Consider the following 22,404-nt stretch of genomic DNA (forward strand, 5'->3'; position numbering starts at 1 on the left):
TTTTGGATTACTTCTTTAATGAAACCCTATTCATGGCCATAGTTCAAAACAGTAGTTCTAAAAAAATGTTTTTTCTAATTTAAATTCAATTTTAAAAAATATATAATTCTGAAGACAAAACCACTAGAATAATGAACTAAAACAGAACACTTCCAAAATGTTCAGTGCTGTTCCTTCCTAACAGTGGTACTGACCTAGTCAGACATCAATACTTCCCTTTTGTTTATATTTGAACAATGGTACATAGAGGCAGCCTCTTTAAACTTAGTCTGGAATTCTATAGGATGCTTTCTGAAAGGGTATAAATACATGAAATGTTAAGGAATATGACCTTGGCCAAATATTATTAATTTTTCAGGTAGCAACCAGGAACAGGGGAGCCTGGAGGGCTGCCGTCTCTGGGGTCGCATAGAGTTGGACACAACTGAAGCGACTTAGCAGCGGCAGCAGCAGCAACCTAGAGGATGTACATAAAGCCTATATACAAAAATAAAAATGCTTTCAACTGTCAAAATTTTATTTTGTACTGTTTTTCAAAATGGCTCAGTTATCTGGAGGCATGAAAGAGGGAAGAGGGAGGAAAAAAGCTGCACTTGGTGCTTGCTTCCCACAATGGTAGATATTGAATTAAAGACTTATAAGTCAGTAAATACTCAAATCGAGCTTTGGATCTATTTTTACTTCCTATGTAAAAGTGCAGGGGAGGAGGACAGAGAATGAGGAGAGGATTAAAGGGGAGGAAGAGGAAAGGGAGGAGGAGGAGGAGGAGGAGAAAGAGGAAAAGGAAGACTAGGAAGAGGAGGAGGAGCTAATTTAAAACAGCTCAAAGACAATGAAGACTAAAATCAGATACTCTGTAAGGATGTGCAGCATGTAGACAACACAGTTTTCCAGTGAAGAACACATTTTCCACTACATTTTCAAAATTATTGTTTCTTCTCATGCATTTTACACCACAAAAAAAATCAACATGGACAATATTATTGTTGTTTTGTCGCTAAGCTGTGTCCAACTCTTTTGCCACCCCCTTGGACTGTAGCTCACCAGGCTCCTCTGTCCATGGGATTTCCACTCAAGAATACTAGAGTGGGTTGCCATTTCCTTCTCCAGGGGATCTTTCTGACCCAGGGATCAAACCCATGTCTCCTGCATTGGCAGGTGAACTCTTTACTACTATGCCACCAGGGAAGCCAATAATGTGGATAACAGACTTCAACAAACCAAAAAAATAAATAAATAAAAACCACAAGAAAAAGCAGTGCCAGCACAGTGAAGGAGTGGGTACCTGTCAAAGAACTACATATTAACAAATGACATGTAGGGAAAAGGTGACCAAGAAAACAAGATCAAGAAGTGTCATGGAATTTACAAAGGCTGTCTAACATTTACCCTCCATTAATAGTAAAATCCAAATAGGAAAAGGAGTATGTCAAGGCTGTATATTGTCACCCTGCTTATTTAACTTATAATGTAGAGTACATCATGAGAAATGCTGGGCTGGAGGAAGCACAAGCTGGAATTAAGATTGCTGGGAGAAATATCAATAACCTCAGATATGCAGATGACACCACTCTTATAGCAGAAGGTGAAGAAGAAGTAAAGAGCCTTTTGATGAAAGTGAAAGAGGAGAGTGGAAAAGTTGGCTTAAAGCTCAACATTCAGAAAACTAAGATCATGGCATCCAGTCCCATCACTTCATGGCAAACAGATGGGGAAACAGTGGAAACCGTGGCTGACTATTTTTTTGGGCTCCAAAATCACTGCAGATGGTGACTGCAGCCATGAAATTAAAAGATGCTTACTCCTTGGAAGGAAAGTTATGACCAACCTAGACAGCATATTCAAAAACAGAGACATTACTTTGTCCACAAAGGTCCATCTAGTCAAGGCTATGGTTTCTCCAGTAGTCATGTATGGATGTGAGAGTTGGACTATAAAGAAAGCTGAGCACAGAAGAATTGATGCTTTTGAACTATGGTGTTGGAGAAGACTCTTGAGAGTCCCTTGGACTGCAAGGAGATCAAACCAGTGCATCCTAAAGGAGATCAGTCCTGGGTGTTCACTGGAAGGACTGATGCTAAAGCTGAAACTCCAATACTTGATGCGAAGAGCTGACTCATTTGAAAAGACCCTGATGCCGGGAAAGATTGAGGGCAGGAGGAGAAAGGGACGACAGAGGATGAGGTGGTTGGATGGCATCACCGACTTAAAGGACATGAGTTTGGGTGAACTCTGGGGTTAGTGATGGGCAGGGAGGCCTGGCGTGCTGCAGTTCATGGGGTCGCAAAGAGTCAGACACAACTGAGTGAATGAACTGAATAGTAAAATAAACTTCTGGGCTCCTACCTTCCTCCTCAATTCCGTAACATTCTTGGTGGTATTGTAACTGAGCAAGGGCTTGTATGCGTACAGTGTAGAAAGCTAAACCCTGACAGTAGGTGTTTACAGTAAAGTTAGGGTATAGGTCAGGGCTCCTAGCAAGGGAATAGGAGACAAGCCTCAGATTCCCACTTGGTCTTTGAGTTAGCACGTTTTTTCAAATAGGAGAAAGTGGCTAGGATTAATCATGGTCTTGTGATGTCTCTTAATCACAGTTTCCAGAGTCGAGATGTCTCAGGTTATGATTCTCTTGGTGGTAGTCCATGGCTCAGGGGTCTGTTAGCTCATCTTGCCTTGGATAAACAACCTAATTTGTACATTAATGATGATATTTATAATAGCAATTTCAGGACATTAATGATTTTATCAACAACAGTAATTTTAGTTATCTGATTCTGGTTGATCCATGTTCAGTTAGCACAGGTCGGGGTGGATGGTACTCAATCGCAATATTTAGATCAAAATTTGAAGTATTAAGAATACAGGATGCTTTCCATTGTGTTTTATACTTTTTCCAAGAAAACACTAACCTTCAGCATGCCAAGCAGGATAGCTCTCTATGTGCTGTTGGATTTTACAAATTCAATAAAGAATATTTATATTTTTTAAAGCTCTGCAATTACTATATAGGGACTTGCTGAAAGCCAGGTATTCAGCTTCTTGATATTATTTTTTTATTAGTAGACTATATTAGAAAGGTGAATAGGTAAATTTGTAAAAATAAACTTCTTTTCCCACTATTTTCCCACCTTAGATTCAAGTAACTTCTAGTAGTAGGGCTAAAGAGGTGGAAACTATCAATCTGTTTACATTAACAGTTCAACAGTAAAGGCATTTTTCTGGAATTGTGGATGTGATCCCTTTTTAAATGTACTTCTACATCAAGGCATCATTAATTTTTTTACACAGAAGCATAAAGATGACATTAAAATAAGGTGAAAGCAGGTTTTTGAATGGATAGGTTGATTTTTAAATAGTTGGTTTAATAACTCAATACTATTACTGAACATTCAAAAAATGCTTTCCAGATACAGCACATAATATAAGTGTTAAATAAGGGATCATCATAATACCCAAGAGACATATGAGCATGATAATATTTTTTTATAGAGTCAGAAGTTAAGCTATAGGCTGTGTCAGCACAGAGGTAATCAGAACTGAAGAGTATGATTTCAGTTAAACTGCTTTCCTCCCACTCCTGTACCAAACTCACACTCTCACCTAGCACAGCATGTCCTCTGAAACAGAATAATGTTAAACATGTGCTCGGTGCCTCCCGTTCGTTTACCTAACAGGTCTTTATTAAGCACCTATACTTCTGTGTCGAGCAATGTTCAAGGCACCTGGGAAATACTAGTAAACAAAATAGAGTAATCTCTCTACTTTCACAGAGCTATATTCAAGAAAAGGAAGAGGGCAATAAACATAATAGGTACGGAAATTATACAATATGTTACAGATTGAGAAGTGTTATGGACACAAAGATCGGTGAGGACTGGAAATGCTGGGGGTGATAAAGTATAATTTTAAACACAATGGTCAGGATGGGCCTCACTGAGATGACGAGACTTGAAGGATATGAAAAAATTAGCCATGTGGATAGAGAAAACTTCTAGTAAGAGCTCAAGAGCATTTGAGGAATACCATGAAGGTTGGTGTGGCCAAAGCAGGACAGGAGAGAAAATGAGTGACAGAGAAACAGTAGACGAGCACAGCAAAACAAAACAGATGTGGTGATTATACAGGGCCTTATAAGTCATGGTAAGACTTGGCTTTTACTCTGAAACAGGAAACCGATGCACAGTTCAGAGAAGAGTGACATGATCTGACTGTAGTTTCAAAAAGAACATCCTATGATGAGAATTCAGACCAGGAGGGGAAAGATCAGTTAAGAATCATTTCTGTTACACAATAAGAGGGTAGAATAATTTAGTATGACAAATTGATTTCAATATATAGAAGTCTATTTCTTGCTAACATAGGCAGACCTCAGAGATATTGTAGGTTTGGTTCCAGAACACCACAATAATGCAAATATTGCAATAAAGTGAGTCTCACAAATTATTTGGTTTCCCAGTGCATGTAAGTTAATATTTGCATGCATGCTACTGTGTAATAGCATTACAACTAAAAAATAATATACATATCTTTATTCTATTGCTAAAAAATGTTAACCATCACCTGAGCCTTCAGTGAGTCATAATCTGGTGCAAGGTCTTATCTAATGTTGATGGCTGCTGAATGATTAAGAGTGGTGGCTGCTGAAGGTTGGGAAGCTGCGGCCATTTCTTAAAAAAAGACAATGATGTCTGCCTCACCCATGGACTCTTCTTTTCATGAACAATTTCCCTGCAGCATGCAAATACTATTTGGTAGTATTTTACCCAGAGTAAAACTTTCAAAGGGAGCCAATCCTCTCAAATTCTGCTTTATCAACTAAGTTTATGTAATATTCTAAAACCTTTCTTGTCATTTCGACAATCTTCACAGCACATTCCCCAGCACTTGACTCCACCTCAAGAAATCCCTTTCTTTTGCTCATCCATAAGAAGTAAGTCCTCATCTATTGAAGTTTTACATGAGATTGCAGCAATTCAGTCACATCTTCAGGCTTCACTTCTAATCTTAGTTCTCTTGATATTTCTACCACATCTGCAGTTACTCCCTCCACTGAAGTTAAGAACCCCTCAAAGGCATCCATGAGGATTGAAATCAACTTCTTCCAAACTCCTGTTAATGTTGATATTTTGACCTCTTCCTGTGAATCATGAATTTTCTTCATGGCATCTAGAAAAAGGTGATTCCATTCCAGAAAGTTTTCATTGGCTTTGCTCAGATGCATCTACAGATATAAAACACATTTCTTAAATAATAAAGACCTAGAAGTCAAAATTACTCCCAATCCAAGCTGCAGGATGGATGCTGCATTAAAAGCGGAAGTGTCAGTTGCTCAGTTGTGTCCGACTCTTTGCGAACCCATCGACTGTAGCCCAGTGCCAAGCTCCTCTGTCCATGGGATTCTCCAGGCAAGAGTAGTGGGGTGGGTTGCCATTTCCTTCTCCAGGGGGTCTTCCCAAACCAGGGATCAAACTCACATCTCCTACCTTGCAGGCAGACTCTTTACCACCTGAGCTTCCAGGGAAGCCCACAGACATGAAAAAAACATTAATCTCATGTATCTCCATCAGAGTCCTTGGGTGATCAGGTGCACTGCCAATGAGCAGCAATATTTTGAAAGGAATAGCTTTTTCTGAGCAGTAGGTCTCAACAGTGGGCTTAAAATAGTAAACTACATTGTAAACAGATGAGCTGTCATCCAAGTTTTTTTGTTCCATTTATAGAGCACAGGCAGAGTAGATTTAGCATAACTCTTCAGGGCCCTAGGATTTTCAGAATGGTAAATGAGCACTGGCTTCAACTCAAAAGTGACCATCTGCATTAGAGACCTAACAAGACCCCTAACCCTGTCCTCTGAAGCCAAGCATTGACTTCTCCTCTCGAGCCATGAAAGACCTAGATGACTATTCTTCCCATGTAAAGATACGAATTCCAATTTTATTCACACTGAAAATCTGTTGTTTTGTATAACAACCTTTGTTAATTATCTTAGCAAGATCTTCTGGATACTTGCTGTAGCTTGTGTATCAGCACTTGTACTTGCACTCTGATGTTACAAGATGGCTTCTTTGCTTAAACCTCAGGATCCAATCTTTGCTAGCTTCGGACTTTTCTTCTGCAGTTTCCTCACCTCTCTCAGTCTTCATAGAATTGAAGAGAGTTAGGACTTGGCTCTGGGTCAGGCTTTGGCTTAAGGGAATGTGGTGGTTGGTTTGATCTTCTATCCAGACCATGGAAACTCTCTCCACATCAGCTATTAACTATTTCACTTTCTTATCATCTGTGTGTTCACTGGAGTGGCACTTTTCAGGAACTTTTCCTTTGCATTCACAACCTGGCTAACTGTTTAGCACAAGAGGCCTAGCTTTTTGGTCTATCTCAGCTTTCAACCAGCCTTCCCTACTAAGCTTAATCATGCCTAGCTTCTGATTCAGTGAGAGATGTGCAATTCTTTCTTTCACATAAACACTTAAGAAGCTATTGCAAGGACTATCAATTGGCCTAATTTCAATATTGTTCTGTCTCAGGGAATAGGGAGGCCTGAGGAGAAGGAGAGAGACGGGGGGAATGGCCAGTCGATGGAGCAGTCAGAAAACCCACATTTACTAATTCTGCCATCTTATGTGGAGGTGGTTAACAGTGCCCCAAAACAATTACAGTAGTAAGACTGATCACAGATCACCAGAACAAAATGTCAACAATGCAAAATTTGAAATATTGTGGGAATTCTCAAAATGTGACACAGAGACACAAAGTGAGCAAATGCTAATGGAAAAATGGCTCTGACAGACTTGTGTGAAATGCAGGGTTACCACAAACCTTCAATTTGTTAATGTATTATCTGCAAAGCACAACAAAACTAAGTATGAAAGCGAAAGTCGCTCAGTTGTGTCCGACTCTCTGCGATCCCATGGACTGTTCAGTCCATGGAATTCTCCAGGCAGAATACTGGAGTGGGTAGCCATTCCCTTCTCCAGGGGATCTTCCCAACTCAGGGATTGAACCCAGGTCTCCCGCATAGCAGGCGGATTACCAGCTTAGCCACAAGGGAAGCCTAAGAATACTGGAGTGGGTAGCCTATCCCTTCTCCAGCGGATCTTCCTGACCCAGGGATCGAACTGGGGTCTCCTGCACTGCAGGCGGATTCTTTACCAACTGAGTTATCAAGGAAGCAAAAACTAAGTATGCCCTGTATATAATTTCTAGGTAAGTATTCAGGTCAAGAACACAACTGTCCTACATCCAGATATCTTCCATCTTGTAGCTCCACCATCTCCTTGTCCAGAGTTCCTAGTTTTTATCTGAATCCAAGCAGAAGGTAAAAATAATTCAGAAGGACTTGGGTGGAAAGTTTTAATGGACCCAACATTAACCTTTACTTCTATTCCACAAGAGAAAATTGTCACATGGACAGGACTATTGAAAAAAAAAAAAAAGCTGATGAAATTTAGAGTAACCTTATTTCCAGAGAAAGAATGGATTTGGGTGGGAATCTAGCAGTTTCCAAAGTACATACTTGAATGGTAGCTATGGAGATAGTAAGAAGTGGTAGAATTCTAGACATGTTCTGGACTTATTCTGAAGACAGACCCAATAGGACTTCCTGATGGAATAATTGTGGGGAGATGAAAGAGGAAAAAATAAAAAGCAATCAAGGATGATGCATGGTTTGGATTGGTTCAACTGTAAGTAAGGAACTGCCAGTAACTGAGATGTGCAAGGCTCTGGTAAAGCAGGTTTGGGAAGGAGGATAAAGGTCAGTTCTCTGTTGGATGTGTTATATTTGGGATGCCCACTAGATAACTGGAGGAGGAGGTAGAACAGACGCTGGGTATATAGTCTGGAATTTGGGGAGCGTGAACTAGACTAGAAATATAATCAAGACCATGTGATTATTCTATTCACATATAACTTTTTATTCAATGTTTTAATGTCCAATGATAAATCCCTGCTTGACTCAATTATTAGTGAAAAAATCATTACCATTCTTTCTGCATTTTTAGCTACTAGTCTACTAGAAAGAACAATCTTCTCCCCTTTGTTTTCCTCTTTGTATTGGGGAAGGTTTTTCTTTAAGTAACATTATAGACTTACAAATTCTCTTTTCATTCAATGCGTTGTAATTCATTACTATGATTCTTTCTGATGTCAAATTGTCCCACATTTTGCTTGTAGGAACTCTTCAAATGGGATCCTATGTATTTTTGACACATCCTCATCCACCTGCTTTCTGACATAAGATGCTCCCAGACCTCCCAGCCCTATATTCTAGAATCAGGAAATTTCTCTAAGGAGCACTGACTCCTTGTAGTAGGAAATAGTACTTGGAAACTAAAATCTGAGCACTGGTTTTATTCATTCTTACTGGGACATTTCTTCTAAGACCTTTCCATGAACTGAGATGGAAAATACATTTTAAAAAATCTATAAGGTCATATTGATACCTCCAATTCAAATTCAATTCCACAGTGTATTTGTCATTTTCCTTCCATTCCATATTTGTATCTCCTAAAACTTTGGTTCCCCAAAATCCAATATAATTACTCCTTTGCTCTATCCTATGTTACAATAAGATAACTGCAGAATTTCTGAACAAGTACCAATAACAACAACAAACTAACTATAGCTAAAAGATCTTTTCATATGTTTCAGATCTTAGAATACTTCCTTCTACATCTGTATAGCCAAAACAATATGTTTAAAAGCTACTTAATTTGGATGATTTGTTGTCATTCAGTCGCTCAGTAGTGTGACCCCGTGACCCCATGGACTGTAGCATGCCAGGCTATCCTGTCCTTCACTATTTCCTGGAGCTTGCTCAAACCCATGTCCATCGAGTCGGTGATGCCACCCAACCATCTCATCCTTTGTCGTCCTCTTCTCCTGCTTTCAATCTGTTCCAGCATCAGGGTCTTTTCCAATGAGCTGATGCTTCACATCGGTTGGCCAAAGTACTGGGGCTTCAGTTTCAGTATCAGTCCTTCCAGTGAATATTCAGGATTGCTTTCCTTTAGGACTGACTGGTTTGATCTCCTTGTAGTCCAAGGGACTCTCAAGAGTCTTCTTCAACACCACTGTTGGAAGGCACCAATTCTTCAGCACTCAGCCTTCCTTACAGTCCAACTCTCACATCCACACATGACTACTGGAAAAACCGTAGCTTTGACTATACGGACCTTTGTCAGCAAAGGGCTGATATAACGTTATGGATTTGTTATATTCACTTGTTTCTATTTGTATTCAATTTTAGAGTATTTTTAATCCTTTTTATTTAATTTGGTTATTTAAATATGTGAGACACTTGCATAGTTCAGAAGTAACACACCCTCAGAGAAGTCTCACTTCCACCCTTATCCCCTCTACACTGCTCCTCACCCACTCCTTATGGAAAACTATTTCACTATTACCTGGGTTAACCTTCCTGTGTTTCTCTTTTGCAAAAGATTTCTCTCTTATTTTCCCTTCTTTATTACTAAATAGGGACCATAATTACTACATATACATTCTGTATGTGGACATAATTCATATCAGCTCATAGAATTCTTCCTTATTCTTTTTAGTATTATAATTTATTCAATCAGTTGCCTAGGAACATTTAGATTTTTTTCAACATTCTGCCATTACAAATAATCCTACAGTGAAAAACTTTTGAGTATACGCTATTTCATATTTGTACAGGCAATTCATCAGAGTTAGAGTAGAACTTGGACTGCTAGGTCAAATGATAAATGTAGATGTCAGACATTACAAAACTACCATATAAAGTTGTAGCATTTCACATTCCCATCAGCAATATATGAGTGCCTATTTCCTCACAGGTTTACCAACTAAGAGTATATTCTCAGCTGCTGGACGTTAGCCAATCTGAAAAGTGAAAATTTTCACTGTATATTTTAATTTGCATTTCTCTTATTAATGAAGTTGAACATCTTTTCATATATTATCATGTCATATATATGTATCTCTTTTGGTGAACTGTCTATGACTTTTGCTTTTTAAAATCATGATTTAAATCTTCTATTGATGGAAAAATTCCTTCCATAATGCTACAATGATGCCTTCAAACTTTGTTTTAAGAAGAATAAAACAATAAGAAATGGAAGAATGTATAAATTCACTGAAAAGAATACTAACATCACTTAAAGCTATATTGTCTTATTCTATCCTGTTTCAAACAGCCTATTAAAAAGTGAGAAGAATGTTAAGAAAAATGCATTCAAGTTACAATTTTATGATGTTAAGTAGCATTAACAGTTAATCCCACAAACAACCACACCACTGAAAAAGTTCAAAGTTTGGGAAACAAATGATTGAGAGACATTTCATAATGGTTTCATTGCACCCACCTCATTAGTACAGGTAATTCTCCGAGGATGAGGGGCTTCTTGTTGCAGTTGATATACTGGGAAGTTAGAAAATAAAAGATGTCAGTTTCCCTTATGCAGAACATCTGAATATATTAGGAATCAAAACCTGCCTGCTTTTTAACTTTCATAAGAAAACTGTGGTACAGTCCTGTTTGCTATTAAATTTTGTTATGAAAAAAATAAAGAAAGTAAGCCAAAGTATATTTAGTGAAAGCCCAGAAGCAAACAAATAAAAAAATTATAAGCCACAGAGTGTTACAACAACTCAATACTGGATATTTGGCTCTGTTCTCCATAATCTGGTCATTTATTTTCCTCAATTTTTATGGACATATTACATAAAGAATGTCTCTGTTATAAACAAATAATATTTGTGTATTTTAACAGCACATTATTAAGTGTCAAATTTGAAACTAAAATTAGGATTTATAGGCTAGATGTAACACATACACTGTTCCCCCCCCCCATTTATCTTGTGAACATATATCTTCAAAGATAATCTCTCCTAGAAACAGTTTCTAAGCCAAAGTTACCACCACTTATTTAACTAAGGTAAATGCAGCAAGAGAGAATTCAAACACCAAATAGCTAGCCAGAGGATAATTTTCTGGACATCTGAAAATGGACTCATGAAAAACTTTATCAATACCATGACCTTCTAAGGGCTTCCCAGGTGTCTCAATGGTAAAGAATCTGCCTGCCAATGCAGGAGCTGCAGGTTCAATCTGTGGGTCAGGAAGATCCCCTGGAGAAGGAAAGGCAACCCACTCGTGTTCTTGCCAGGATAATCCCATGGATAGAGGAACCTGACCGGCTGTAGTCCATGGGGTTGCAATGAGTCAGACACGACTGAGCACACACACACACGTCCTCTAAGCCTCACTTCAGGCTTTTTGACTTGAAACAAAGAAAAAAATCAAAAGAATGTATGGTTATCAGAGAAAGTGTGTTTATGTAGGTCTAAGTTTATCTCTTGGAGAAAGTCTGTTTTCTATTTCTACACATATAATCAACATATAACTGAATTTAATAGTGTATTTATATACATAGACATTTGGTCAATGTAATATCTGGGACAGCATCTGGGATTGTCAAATAATACAAGGCTCACATTTCAAGTGGACATATTATATAGACTCTGCCTCTGATGATATTCACATATAGTGCAGAGACATATTTAAATATATACAGTTAGACTATGCATATGTGTGTATATGAAAGTGAAAGCCGCTCAGTCATTTCCGACTCTTTGCGACCCCATGGACTATTTGCAACCCCATGGATTATATACAGTTCATGGGATTCTCTAGGCCAGAATACTGGAGTGGATAGCCTTTCCCTTCTCCAGGGGATCTTCCCAACCCAGATCTTCCCAACCCTGCACTGCATGTGGATTCTTTACCATCAGAGCCACCAGAGGAGCCTGTGTGTGTATACATACAGTAAATATACTAAGAACATACACACACACACATCACTGTTCTGTAGGGCTATGTAAAGGCAACAAAGTACCGAAATTGCAAATCTGAACTGCTGAACCAGACCACCTGGAATTTGAATGCTGGTGCTCTGCCACTAACCCTGCATACTGAGCATCAGCTTTCATCATTTGAAAATGCGGATAACAATAGTTTCTACTTTACAGATGACTAAAAAGATTAAATACTATATGTGAAAGACTTAAAACAGTCCCCAGCATATGATAAATAATAAAGATTAGCTATTTTTATATGTAGGTGACTGATACTAATACAGAAGATTCTTTACAATAAATATTTGATTATCACAATGCATCTTCAGGTCATCACCAAAACATAACAACACGGTAATGCTATGATTTAAAAAGTGCTAAGAAGATGGAGCTTTACTGTTAAGAATCAAAAAATAAACAAAACACTTCCTCAGTTAATAACGTTTGACATCTACTGATAGAAATGTATTCCTCTGCCTTATTCTCCTTGTTGCAAAAATCCCTAAGAGACAAAATATATTAAAATAGTTTAGATAACCATATTTTACTGTGAAAGTTGGTTTTTCAAAAATATTCCCGTGAATATGTTTTTTATGGATTAAAGAGATGATATGAAGGGAATAATTCTGAGATGGGAAGGGAAGAGAGAAAGCAGTGACAATAAATTTGTGTGGCCCACTTAGCGAGAGCATGTGTACATCACCAGTGGGTACGTGTTGCGTCACTTCAATCGTGTCCAACTTTGCGACCCTATGGACCATAGGCTCCTCTGTCCATGGGATTCTTCAGGCAAAAATACTGGGGTGGGGTGCCATGCCCTCCTCCAGGGGATCTTCCCAACCCAGGGATGGAACCTGCATCTCCTGGGTTTCCCACAATGGCAGGCAGGTTCTTTACCACTGGAGACATGTGTGAAGCCCAGCGATAATTGTAAATCTCCATCCTCCCAAGAGGACAAAAACATAATTTGCAAAAAGGGCCATTCTTCAGGTCCATTTCTCCCTGTTTGTAACTAAGACGTGAAAATTCAGTTCACATTTCTGTTTTGAGCAGTAGTTTTCCTTTGTCAAGAAAATGGTTTAGAAAGTAGGGTCACCTATGGAAACTCAATTATGAGAACTGAGTAGTGCCCAAGGAGGACATTACAAGTTATTAGAGAAAGTAAAGTGTTGATTTTGAGTAAAAGCACAAAAATATTGTAGCATCTGTTATCATCAGTGATGCATCTACCTTTTCAGTAAGCAAATGTTAAGATAAGCCAGTATGAAAAAGAGTGATAACCTCACAAGAATTTTACTCTTTGCTTCCATCAGAGTTTCAGAGGGTATAGTTCTGTTTGATTGAGAAGAGTAATTTTTAGACAAACACCTCCCCTATTGGCTTGGTACCAAGGGTTAATCTAGCTCTATGACTCATCTTTAATAAAAATACATATAAAGGGAGGATCTTTGAATATTGGATAAACTGAATATAACATGAATTCAGGGAATGTTCATCAAAAGGATCATAAAAAATCATAAACTGTAATTAATAAAGATTAATTAATTCAGACCTGCCTCTTGAGAAACCTATATCAGGTTAGGAAGCAACAGTTAGAACTGGACATGGAACAACAGACTGGCTTCAAATAGTAAAAGGACTACATCAAGGCAGTATATTGTCACCCTGCTTATTTAACTTATACGCAGAGTACATCATGAGAAACACTGGGCTGGAAGAAACACAAGCTGGAATCAAGACTGCCGGGAGAAATATCAATAACCTCAGATATGCAGATGACACCACCCTTATGGCAGAAAGTGAAGAGGAACTAAAAAGACTCTTGATGAAGGTGAAAGTGGAGAGTGAAAAAGTTGGCTTAAAGCTCAACATTCAGAAAACGAAGATCATGGCATCTGGTCCTATCACTTACTTCATGAGAAATAGATGGGGAAACAGTGAAAACAGTGTCAGACTTTATTTTTTTGGGCTCCAAAATCACTGCAGATTGTAACTGCAGCCATGAAATTAAAAGATGCTTCCTCCTTAGAAGAAAAGTTATGACCAACTTAGATAGCATATTCAAAAGCAGAGACATTACATGCCTACAAAGGTCCGTCTAGTCAAGGCTATGGTTTTTCCAGTGGTCATGTATGGATGTGAGAGTTGGACTGTGAAGAAAGCTGAGCACCGAAGAACTGATGCTTTTGAACTGTGGTGTTGGAGAAAACTCTTGAGCGTCCCTTGGACTGCAAGGAGATCCAACCAGTCCATTCTAAAGGAGATCAGCCCTGGGTGTCACTGGAAGGACTGATGCTGGGGCTGAAACTCCAGTACTTTGGCCACCTCATGCGGAGAGTTGACTCATTGGAAAAGACTCTGATGCTGGGAGGGATTGTGGGCCGGAGGAGAAGGGGATGACAGAGGATGAGATGGCTGGATGGCATCACAGACTCAATGGACGTGAGTCTGAGTGAACTCCAGGAGTTGATGATGGACAGGGAGGCCTGGCGTGCTGCAATTCAGGGGGTCGCAAAGAGTTGGACACAACTGAGCAACTGAACTGAACTGAAATTTAGAAAGTATTTTTTTTATAATTTAAGCTGAAAGTCAGCTGAAACTTAAATTGCACAATTGTGTAATAATTCACCAAAAATTAATAGCCAAATTCAAGATGAGAAGATATATGATTAAAGTACTCAATATTTTTCAATCACCTCAAAAGTGTCAATGTTTATGTACTTCTTACGGAAATTCTTAGTACCTAGAGGCAATACATTGTGAATCACGTTCAGAGTCCACACGCTGGCATCTTGAGGCCAAAATTGGCTTACATGTGTTTTTCAGCATCTGTTTTTTAAATTAAAGTCTGTTTTTAACATTTAACAATTAAGAAATTTAGCAACAAAAATAAAAGCAAAAGAGACTTCCAGCTCCTCTTGAAACTGTTAGGCCCCTGGTTGATTTCAAGACAGACATATTGAAAAGCAACAAAACTGCATTTGTTTTAAGAGTTCTCAACTTGGACATCTTGCTAACTCCTACTTAATTATTGATTTGAATTTGTAAGGTATTAGAATTATGTTCTCACAAGCTCAACTGAACCAAAATCAGAATGCACAAAATAGATACAGGTTAAATGCTTCTTATAGAATCACATTATGAAAAGCTGCTTGGACCCCACCAAGCTAAAGACAGAAGAAAAATCCTTAACATGCTGCAACTTTTGACATGAGAATGTAACTGTCCCCTGCAGTTTTACAGATGTAGTACAGAATAGACGTGAACAATCAAAACATTCTGAATAGCTTTCATTCTGCTTATATCTCCTTATGTGGACAGACATGCATGATTTTTTTAAAGTCTCACTCCATTTAGATTTTACCGCACCATTTTGAGAATTACTTTAATTATAAAAATTTTAAGTCACAATACAAAGAAGGTAACATATGCATTAAGGTTTGTCAGTCCCAAAGATGATCAAACAGAATTTGTTACTCATCAACTCTGAATAAGGCATATATAGAAATTAAACAAAATGTCACAGCTCAATTATTGAGGGTACTGGGCAGGGCCTTTTACCCCAGTAACTTAAAACTTCAACTACTCATGATGATGAAATAAGGGTGTCAGAGACTTGTTAGTTCTAAAAAAACCTCTTCCTATTAAAATGCACAGACTCTAGGACATGTGAACTTCTTATAGTATTATTATTAAATACCTTACTGGGGATTATTTACAGTTACCTGGACATAAAACTGTAAAAGTGACTGTGAGTGGCAAAGGCAAAAGAAAACAAAAGAATTCAACCCACATCTCAATTTCTTCCTAGAATCAGAAATTTGACAAACACATTTAACAATCTAAACAATCATCATACCAATTACTTCAATGTGAAAATGTAATTTTTATGTTTCTCATTAGTTAAAATGTGCACATACACAAATTCTTAGACAACATCATGATTTCATAAAGTAATTTCACATGACTCATTTTAAATATGGGATGGGCCTTTCAGCTTAGCTTTAACAGTTTAATCACAAAATTTCCTTGAATTGGAAGTTTTTGCATTTGATCGTCAGAAAACAAAGTCTATTCTAATAATCTCCTCCTTGTTCTACTATTAAAATGATAAGGGGTGACAGTGTTCTTCAGGCTTGAAGTCACTAAAAGAAACTATAAAAACTCAGTATTATCACCAAAATAAAAGAGGAAATACGCCATTTTTAAGACAAATGGTTGCTACTCTAAGACATATGAAGATACAGAAAATACAAATTGCATATACCACATTTAGCAGTCAATATTCTGCAGGGTGAAAAATCACCACCAAGATTAAATAACAGTCTGAGGTTTTATAAATGCTCTTACATTAAAATGCGCAAGGCACAAGTCAGAGCAAAGGGAATAAAGATAAATTGAAAACCAGAAAATGCAGAGAAAAATTTTTAATAGGCCTCCCGCCAATGAGATTATATGACAAAATCTTTGCAAGGTAAAGAACATTAGTCATTTTTATTCATTCTTTGAACTATACCCCCCAGAATCAAAAAGAAAGCAGCAGGGGTGGGGGAAAATACATCCATGGAAATATTTTTAGAGACTGTTCATTTTTGAACATTTTGTGCTTACTATAATTAGCCCAAAGTGGAAACCTATTAAACAATATATTGTTCTGGGAACACAAAACAAATAAGAATATGAATTACTGCTCTTTCAGTCAGCAAATTTCAACAACTTACAAATATCAAATACAGAATAACTCGATATTTACAAAGATGCTAATAATCTATATTTAAACTTTTTTAGGTTGCTTATTCGACTCTATACAGCATACAGAAGTTTACAGTACTGGTTTCTACAACAGTGCATCCGTGGATTTTTAAAAAACAACTATTGTATTAACCTTATTTCCATGTTTTAAAAATCTGAAATAGCTTTTATTTGATGCAACAATATTCTCTAGAAAACAAGGAAAGGAAAATAAAGGACTAAGAACATAGACTCTTCAGAAAAAAATTGTATTCTAATGCAAAGTTTAAAGAACAATATAGAATTCAAATGTCTCTCTCTTATATTTGGGAAGGCAATTCCTAAAAAAAAAAAAACTTTTGCCTCTTTTTACCCATTCTTTCTAGCAATTTAGCCTCTTGACTTATCATCATTTATTTATTCCTTTTCGACATAAAGTCAGGATCTGAGAAAAGACTCCTTGAATTCTCAGTTAGTTCTCCTTGCATTAGTTTCTCCAGTCATTGTCAGCAAGCAGTCTCAAGTTCCGTAATACGGAGTTCCATGTGAACTCGGGGATGCATTCCTAACATGCAAACCATGTACAGGCTTCGTGGAAATGTTCCTGTTTCCCCACAGTGTCTTTTCCTGTGCTAGTCACAAATCCTGTTGTAAATTAATTTTTCAATAGTGGGCACAAAACTGAGTCAATCTTCATATCTATTGAAGATTAGATTCTATAATCTAAAAATATCTTAAAATATTAAAAATATCTTAATATTTTTATGTTACTTATAAAGCACTATAACCCATCCAATGTAAAATTATTTGTACACTTACAGTAAGATTTCCAAACAGGAGGTCTATATTCATCTGTGTCTGAAAGAAAAAACAAATTAATGTTACTGAATATCTGTATTTTAAATGAGTTATTTTAACCATTATTTCATTTAATATATATTTGTTGAGGTCTATTTGTCCTAGGCATTGTGCTAGGCACTAAAGGGTATTCAAAGATTTTTAGTCTTGGTCCCCCCTTCCTTGGAATAAAATTTCACAGAGATGTTTGAAGAAAATTATTGTTATTTATTCAACTGCTTATCACCTGAGAATACCAAGCTTAACTTTTACTGTTTTATCATCACTGAGGTAACAGTCAATAATGTCTCTGGCTTAACTTTCATTCCACTGCAAGATTCCTGAACTCATTGGAATTTTTCACTTTGGGAGGATGCCAGCATATTAACATTAGGAGAAAAGAACAGCAAGGTATGGACCTTCAGTTCAGTTCAGTTGCTCACAGCACGCCAGGCCTCCCTGTCCATCACCAACTCCCAAAGTCCACTAAAACTCAAGTCCATCGAGTTGGTGATGCCATCCAGCCATCTCATCCTCTGTTGTCCCCTTTTCCTCCTGCCCCCAATCCCTCCCAGCATGAGTCGTTTCCAATGAGTCAACTCTTTGCATGAGGTGGTCAAAGTATTGGAGTTTCAGCTTCAGCATCAGTCCTTCCAATGAACACCCAGGGCTGATCTCCTTTAGAATGGACTGGTTGGATCTCCTTGCCGTCCAAGGGACTCTCAAGAGTTTTCTCTAACACCACAGTTCAAAAGCATCAATTCTTCAGCGCTCAGCTTTCTTCACAGTCCAACTGTCACATCCATACATGACCACTGTATGGACCTTAGTCCTCATACATCCTGGACAATCAAAACCAGGAAATGAGAAACACTTCAGTGAAGGTGAGTGTATCTAGGGAGCTATTAAGAACATGAGGTGAACATGTGCTCCCCAGACCCATTCACCTCCCTCTGCTTGAATGTGGATTAGGAGAGTGTGAAGATGCAGTGGAAAGTGATGAGGGAGAAAGGAGAGGGGACTGCACAGCCTGGCATTCTCATCTGTAAAGCACAGCTGAGGAATCATCTTGCCAGCACGAAGTCATGCCTGCAAGGCCATGCAGCCAAACCAGCAGACAGCATTTTGGTGTCGGGAGGTATGGCCAGACACATCACCTGGCTCTGCTGGAATCCAACATAAACCCATTGAGGAATCTGATCCTAAAAATCGTGGTCTCCAAGGAAACAAGGAAATTCACAGGAAGTCTACTGAGAAGGGTGAATCTTGCATATGTAGCTCATATTAAAATTGTCACAGACTGAACACATTCAGCCCCCAAATCCCAACCTTTAAAATGCAATCTTACACTTCATTTTTGATGTGTTACCATAAACCACCACATGAATCAGAGGGCTACAGTAAGACTACCAGTGATGGGCAAAAGGACATAAGAGGGAAATTCTACATCATGTAGAAATTACTTAGCACCAGGAGAAGTTTTCATGTATGTTTTCTCAAAGAATGAATAAAAGGTGACATGAATAAATGAATGAAGTAATGCAGCAAATAGAGTTGACTCTCATTATTCACAGAAGTTACATCCTACATCACCATACACAATGAATTAACCAACACTGAACCACTGCTCCGGCGGAAACAAGTTAGGTTCCTGTGAACCTCTGGTCATAATATTTTCATCAACCAGTCAATATATAACTTTTCTTTCTGTGTATTTCTGTTTAAAAATACCTTATTAGCATATATTGTTGGTTCATAAACACTTAACTCACAGCCAACTACACTTTAACTTATGCTTCAAAGAAGCTTATCTGACATGTATTTTCTCCATAAGACAAATCATTGCCTTTTTGCACTTTGGAACACCAGACAGAATTTTGACACTAGGGGCCATTTAAAAAAATAAAATCACCAATAAAAAGCCACAAAAATACCAAAAAAAAGAAAAGTGGCATTAACTAGGTCCTGATAAGAACATTTGTTTACAGTATGAGAGCTGAAACACAGAAGGCAGAGTTGCCTTGCTCAGCCTCAGCTGGGAATATACAGGTCAGGCAACTCAATGTGCCACTCTATAAATGCTGGCAAATTACCATGAAAGTGTCACAAGTATTTATTTTAAAAGGGTTACAAATAAATGTTAGCAAGTAAGCAAATTTGCAAATACAGAATCATATAAGGAGGATTATCTGTATATGAATGAGTAGTTATTTAGGAAAACTACCATCTCAGGTAAACTCACTGATAAACTCAATGATATAACATTAGGATGAAATATGACCTTAGCACAGTAATATATAGATATATACATATTTACCTAGCAAGAGGGTGGGGGTGGGCATGTGGGTGTGTATGTTTGGAAGGTTAATTGTACTGATGTTTGTCTTAAAAAATAAATGATAATTAATTGAATTGTATTTTTTATATGAGGAAAAATTTGCCTCTAAGCATTCAAGTCATTTAATGATTTCATCGATGCCATATGGATCCTGTTAAATTGCCATTCAATCCTAAGCCAGTTTTTGGTTTAATAGGAGAGTGGATGTTCACTCTCCTAGCATTTGGCCTGAAATATTCACGTGTGTGTCTCAGCCTTCTTGCCAGCATGCAAACAGCATACACTGCAGTGATGAGGCACCTCCCGACCCACCAGTGGAAGACACACGTGCAGCCAGGAAGAAAAGAAAAAGGCACTCGACGAGGCTGAGACGCAGGGTAGTAAAGACCTTAACTTTGCACCTAATCACTGCAGATGGTGACTGCGGCCATGAAATTAAAAGACACTTACTCCTTGGAAGGAAAGTTATGACCAACCTAGATAGCATATTCAAAAGCAGAGACATTACTTTGCCAACAAAGGTCCATCTAGTCAAGGCTATGGTTTTTCCTGTGGTCATGTATGGATGTGACAGTTGGACTGTGAAGAAGGCTGAGTGCCGAAGAATTGGTGCTTTTGAACTGTGGTGTTGGAGAAGACTCTTGAGAGTCCCTTGGACTGCAAGGAGATCCAACCAGTCCATTCTGAAGGAGATCAGCCCTGGGTGTTCTTTGGAAGGACTGATACTGAAGCTGAAACTCCAATACTTTGGCCACCTCATGCAAAGAGTTGACTCATTGGAAAAGACTCTGATGCTGGGAGGGATTGGGGGCAGGAGGAGAAGGGGACGACAGAGGGGACGACAGAGGATGAGATGGCTGGATGGCATCACCGACTCGATGGATGTGGGTTTGAGTGAACTCCAGGAGTTGGGTGATGGACAGGGAGGCCTGGCGTGCTGCGATTCATGGGGTCGCAAAGAGTCGGACACGACTGAGCGACTGAACTGAACTGAACTGAAGAAGAGGTCTAACTTTCACCTTCAGCTCCTAGGAAGTAATTTTATTTGCCTGGGATCCTTGGGCTAGGCAGAGAGTAACAATGTGACCTAGGGTGGGGTTTTAGGTCACACAGTGTTAGTCAACTTGAAGACCAAGTTCCACCCTGTGGGTGGGCCATCAATCATAAAGCCCTCATTAAAAACTCTGAACTCAAGGACTGAGAGAGTGTCCTTGATTGGAAATCCTCCATGTGTCTCATCATACATCAGTGCTGGAAGACAATGCATCCTGACTTCACAGAGGACAAGAGACGCTTGCATTCAGTCCTTCTCCTGGACCCTGACTTAGGCGCTTCTTCCTTTGGTGGATTATAATCTGTATCTTTTCCTTGTAATAAATCATGACTCTAAGTATAATAGTGTTTAGTGAGTCCTATGAGTCCTTCTGGAGAATTATCAAACCCTAAGGTGATTTGAGGGAACCACCTCCCACTTGCACTTGGAGTCAGAAGTGAGAGAAGTGTTTGGGACTGTGCCCTCTTACTTTGTCATTGGCCCTAACTCCTTGCAAACCCTGTACACGGTTGTGCAGATGAGCAGGCGACCCTGGAGATCACTTCCACTTTGGAGATGATGAGAGAAAAAGAGGCTAATATTCAAAGTTCTGTCTCTGGGGGATTGCTTACCTGGTCCTAGATAGGATTTCTGGAGGGGAATATGAACCTTAGCTGGCTGTGTGACTTTAGGAAACTTACTACCTCTTTTTTCTTTATGTATAGAGTAATAATATCATCTAAAATGGTAATAGTAATAACACAGGTTTGTTGGAGGATAAAATTAGGTATCATACATTAAACATCTTGCACTCAGGAGAACTTTAGTAAATGAGAATCCTCTCTGGCCTTCACCAAAAGTGAAGTTAAAAACATGATGATGTTACCATATTTGCCTCAGGGCATTGTCAATGATTTCACCTATGCATTCCTATTATTTCGATTTTGCCTGTACACCTACTGTATTATAGAAGACATTATTCAAGATGCTACAGATCACAGTTTTGTGGCCAAATGAAATGAGTATTTGGCAAATAACCAAGAAATACTGGGATTTAAGTTTGTGTTTCCTTTAATGCTAAAAGAAGTCTAATCATTAGTGACATTTAAAAACAGAATGTGGGTTTTCAAAGTCTTTTCCGTATAAGCAAGGTGAAAAGACAGCCTTCAGAGTGGGAGAAAGTAATAGCAAACCAAACAACTGACAAAGAATTAATCTCAAAAATATACAAACAGCTCATGCAGCTCAATACCAGAAAAATAAACGACCCAGTCAAAAAATGGGCCAAAGAACTAAACAGACATTTCTCCAAACAAGACATACAGATGGCTAACAAACACATGAAAATACACTCAACATCACTCATTATCAGAGAAATGCAAATCAAAATCACAATGAGATACCATCTCACGCCGGTTACAATGGCTGCTATCAAAAAGTCTACAAGCAATAAATGCTGGAGAGGGTGTGGAGAAAAGGGAACCCTCTTACACTGTTGGTGGGAATGCAAACTAGTTCAGCCACTATGAACAGTGCAGAGATTCCTTAAAAAAATGAAAACAGAACTGCCATATAACCCAGCAATCCCACTGCTGGGCATACACACCGAGGAAACCAGAACTGAAAGAGA

At 38.4% G+C, this 22,404-nt stretch overlaps 1 protein-coding gene across 5 annotated transcripts in view; it reads right to left on the minus strand.

Moving 5' to 3' along the window:
* The window catches only part of CHN1 (chimerin 1), a 200,780-nt gene that overhangs the window by 134,578 nt on the left and 43,798 nt on the right, over positions 1–22,404 (minus strand). For all 5 annotated transcript variants that reach the window (XM_086359152.1, XM_086359132.1, XM_086359122.1 and 2 more), the window contains exons 3-4: positions 17,386–17,424; positions 10,344–10,399 (exon numbers count right to left, since the gene is read on the minus strand). In XM_086359152.1, coding sequence (XP_086215278.1) covers positions 10,344–10,399; positions 17,386–17,424 — 95 coding nt within the window. The remainder of the gene's footprint in view (positions 1–10,343; positions 10,400–17,385; positions 17,425–22,404) is intronic.

Source organism: Bos grunniens, chromosome 2 (genome assembly GCF_055505025.1).
Source record: "Bos grunniens cultivar Pamir isolate PY7600 chromosome 2, Bosgru_T2T1.0, whole genome shotgun sequence".
NCBI lineage: Eukaryota > Metazoa > Chordata > Mammalia > Artiodactyla > Bovidae > Bos > Bos grunniens.